The following is a 2369-nucleotide window of genomic DNA, read 5'->3' as shown; positions in this document are numbered from 1 at the left end:
GGCTGAGGGATTCATTTCTGAGAATACTTCAAGGTTTCTCAACAAGCTGCTGCTGCAGATCTATATCTGACTACAGGGATAAATCCTAAAATCTATGCTTGCCAGTAAGGTCAAGGCAGCCAGCGGAGATGTATCGAACCACACTGTCAGAGGTAGACGTCTCAGGCCAAACTCATTCCTGGTGCAGCGCTGCTAATTCCTTTGAAGTAACACGAGGGATGAATTTAGTCCCTCGTGCTGAAAGATATATCAATAGGAAGCAATTTAGATTGGGCCACTTAAAGTGCATGTAATACAAAAAAGAGAGAGAGACTGAGGAGTAATGCTTTAAGGGTTCATAGAGGTTGATTTGTGTAGGCTAGCGAGGCTGTAGAATTGCTGTCCCAAGGGAGAGTTGGGGGAATGGGAAATTGCCTTTTATGGCTGAGCCTCAGGTTAACAGGAGAGAGGAGAGCAATTTTAGGATTACTGTTTAAATTGGCAGGGCTACAGGCGGCTCTTTCAAGTTACTCTTCAGTGGCACAATGGCACCTATTCATCCCAGTCTCTTCCCCAGTTATCTGGAGATATACCCAGCTGCAGAATTTCCATTTCCTTTGCCCACTGTATCTTTTGCAGATGGTGCACCAAGCAATCATACTGTCTGAGTTCTTACATCTCAGCTGGGACTGGGCAAGGGAAATTGGTATCTCAGTTGTAACCTGGTTGCCTTGCTCTCTTAAAGACTTGAGACTCCGATGGAGCGTACACAAGATGACTTCTCCTTGACTCACACTAGGTCCTGATGCTTCTGGGGGCTTACAGCAGGGGAACTGCATTATCCTCTGTAGCTGTTAATGGTCCTGGCTAAATATTTTTAGAGCTTTGGACTTTGCCATAGTGATAGACCACTAATCTTGTCAGAAGGCCAGCAGTCGTTTGCCCAGTGTAAACTGGCAAATGAATATTTTATTATTTTCTAATGGGTGGGAGGCATGTGAATGGAAGACTTGGTCATTCAGAGATTGCAGCCGCCTTCCTCTGGGGATCTCACGCTGTCTCTTTTTGGCGTTTCAGAATAGCTGCTGGAAAGCTTAGCGGGTGAAAAGCCGCCCTCCCTTAGCCACTGACGCCATGGAAGACCGCATCCGCTGGTCTCGGCTGTAGGATGGTAGCACACAGCAAGGTGTCAGCAGATAACGCCGTTGCAGCAGACCCCAGATGTCTCCTTGACCCTCCCGCACGTGGCTCGCAGGGCCCCGGCCGGCCCAGCGCTGTGCAGGCACAGAGCAGCACCCACTTCCGAACCTTCCGCTCCCAGGCCGACTTCAGCAGCATCACTCGAGCCAGCAGCCTGCTGGACGCCTGTGGCTTCTACTGGGGACCTCTGACTGTCAGTGCTGCCCACGAGAAGCTGAAGTCCGAGCCTGAGGGCACCTTCCTCATCAGGCGCAGGGCCCCGGCCGGCCCAGCGCTGTGCAGGCACAGAGCAGCACCCACTTCCGAACCTTCCGCTCCCAGGCCGACTTCAGCAGCATCACTCGAGCCAGCAGCCTGCTGGACGCCTGTGGCTTCTACTGGGGACCTCTGACTGTCAGTGCTGCCCACGAGAAGCTGAAGTCCGAGCCTGAGGGCACCTTCCTCATCAGGGACAGCACGCAGAAGAATTGCTTCTTTGCCATCAGCGTTAAGACCGCGACTGGGCCCACCAGCATCCGGATAAACTTTCAGACTGGGCGTTTCAGCCTGGATGGCAGCAAAGAGACTTTCGACTGTCTTTTTAAGCTGCTGGAACATTACCTAAGCTCCCCGAGGAAGGTCCTGGTTACCCCCCTGCGCAAAGTCCGCGTGCAGCCCCTGCAGGAGCTCTGCCGGAAGAGCATCGTGAAGACTTTTGGAAGAGAGAACTTAAACCAGATCCCCCTCAACCCTGTTTTAAAGGACTATCTGAAATCCTTCCCGTTTCAGATATAAGTACAGCATTAACTGGAGAGGGATGTATAAGAGATGTGTACAGAAATCCAGCTTCCTGGGTTTTTAAACATGTTTGACAGTGAGCAAGCTCATTTTTGTAGCAATTTACTGTATTTTGGGATGGAACTTGAACACTTGACTTTTTATGTTTACAAAAACTGTTTGCACAAATCTGGGGTTTTAAAATCCTGGCATAGCTTTTCTGCCAAGCAGAATATTTTATTATTTTATAATATTTTTAATGATATTAACATAATAAACTTTATTGTTAAAGTTTTTAAAAAAAAAAAAAAAAAACAAAACAGCATCTCTGTTTTTAGTGTTGAAGGCTCTGGTAACTATGCTGCTGATAAGCTTTAACTGCTAATGGAGTAAGTGCAGACAGGTCTCTTTGCCCTACCAAACTAGCCTGTTTT

General features: G+C 48.5%; 1 protein-coding gene across 2 annotated transcripts; it reads left to right on the top strand.

Annotated features, from left to right (window-relative positions):
• The first annotated feature begins 1147 nt into the window (after positions 1–1147).
• On the top strand, positions 1148–1953 carry SOCS1 (suppressor of cytokine signaling 1). 2 transcript variants are annotated; one of them, XM_008950016.1, is made up of 2 exons: positions 1148–1255; positions 1435–1953. In XM_008950016.1, exons 1-2 carry the CDS (start codon positions 1148–1150, stop codon positions 1951–1953), a joined length of 627 nt encoding a protein of 208 aa, XP_008948264.1. The 2 variants fall into 2 exon arrangements, with proteins under 2 accessions (XP_008948264.1, XP_008948262.1); XM_008950014.1 differs by having other exon boundaries at positions 1429–1953.
• Positions 1954–2369: the final 416 nt, after the last annotated feature.

Source organism: Merops nubicus, unplaced genomic scaffold (assembly GCF_000691845.1).
Source record: "Merops nubicus isolate BGI_N331 unplaced genomic scaffold, ASM69184v1 scaffold24131, whole genome shotgun sequence".
Lineage (NCBI taxonomy): Eukaryota > Metazoa > Chordata > Aves > Coraciiformes > Meropidae > Merops > Merops nubicus.
Note: the sequence above shows the minus strand (reverse complement) of the source record. Positions and strands in the feature narration are given on the sequence as shown.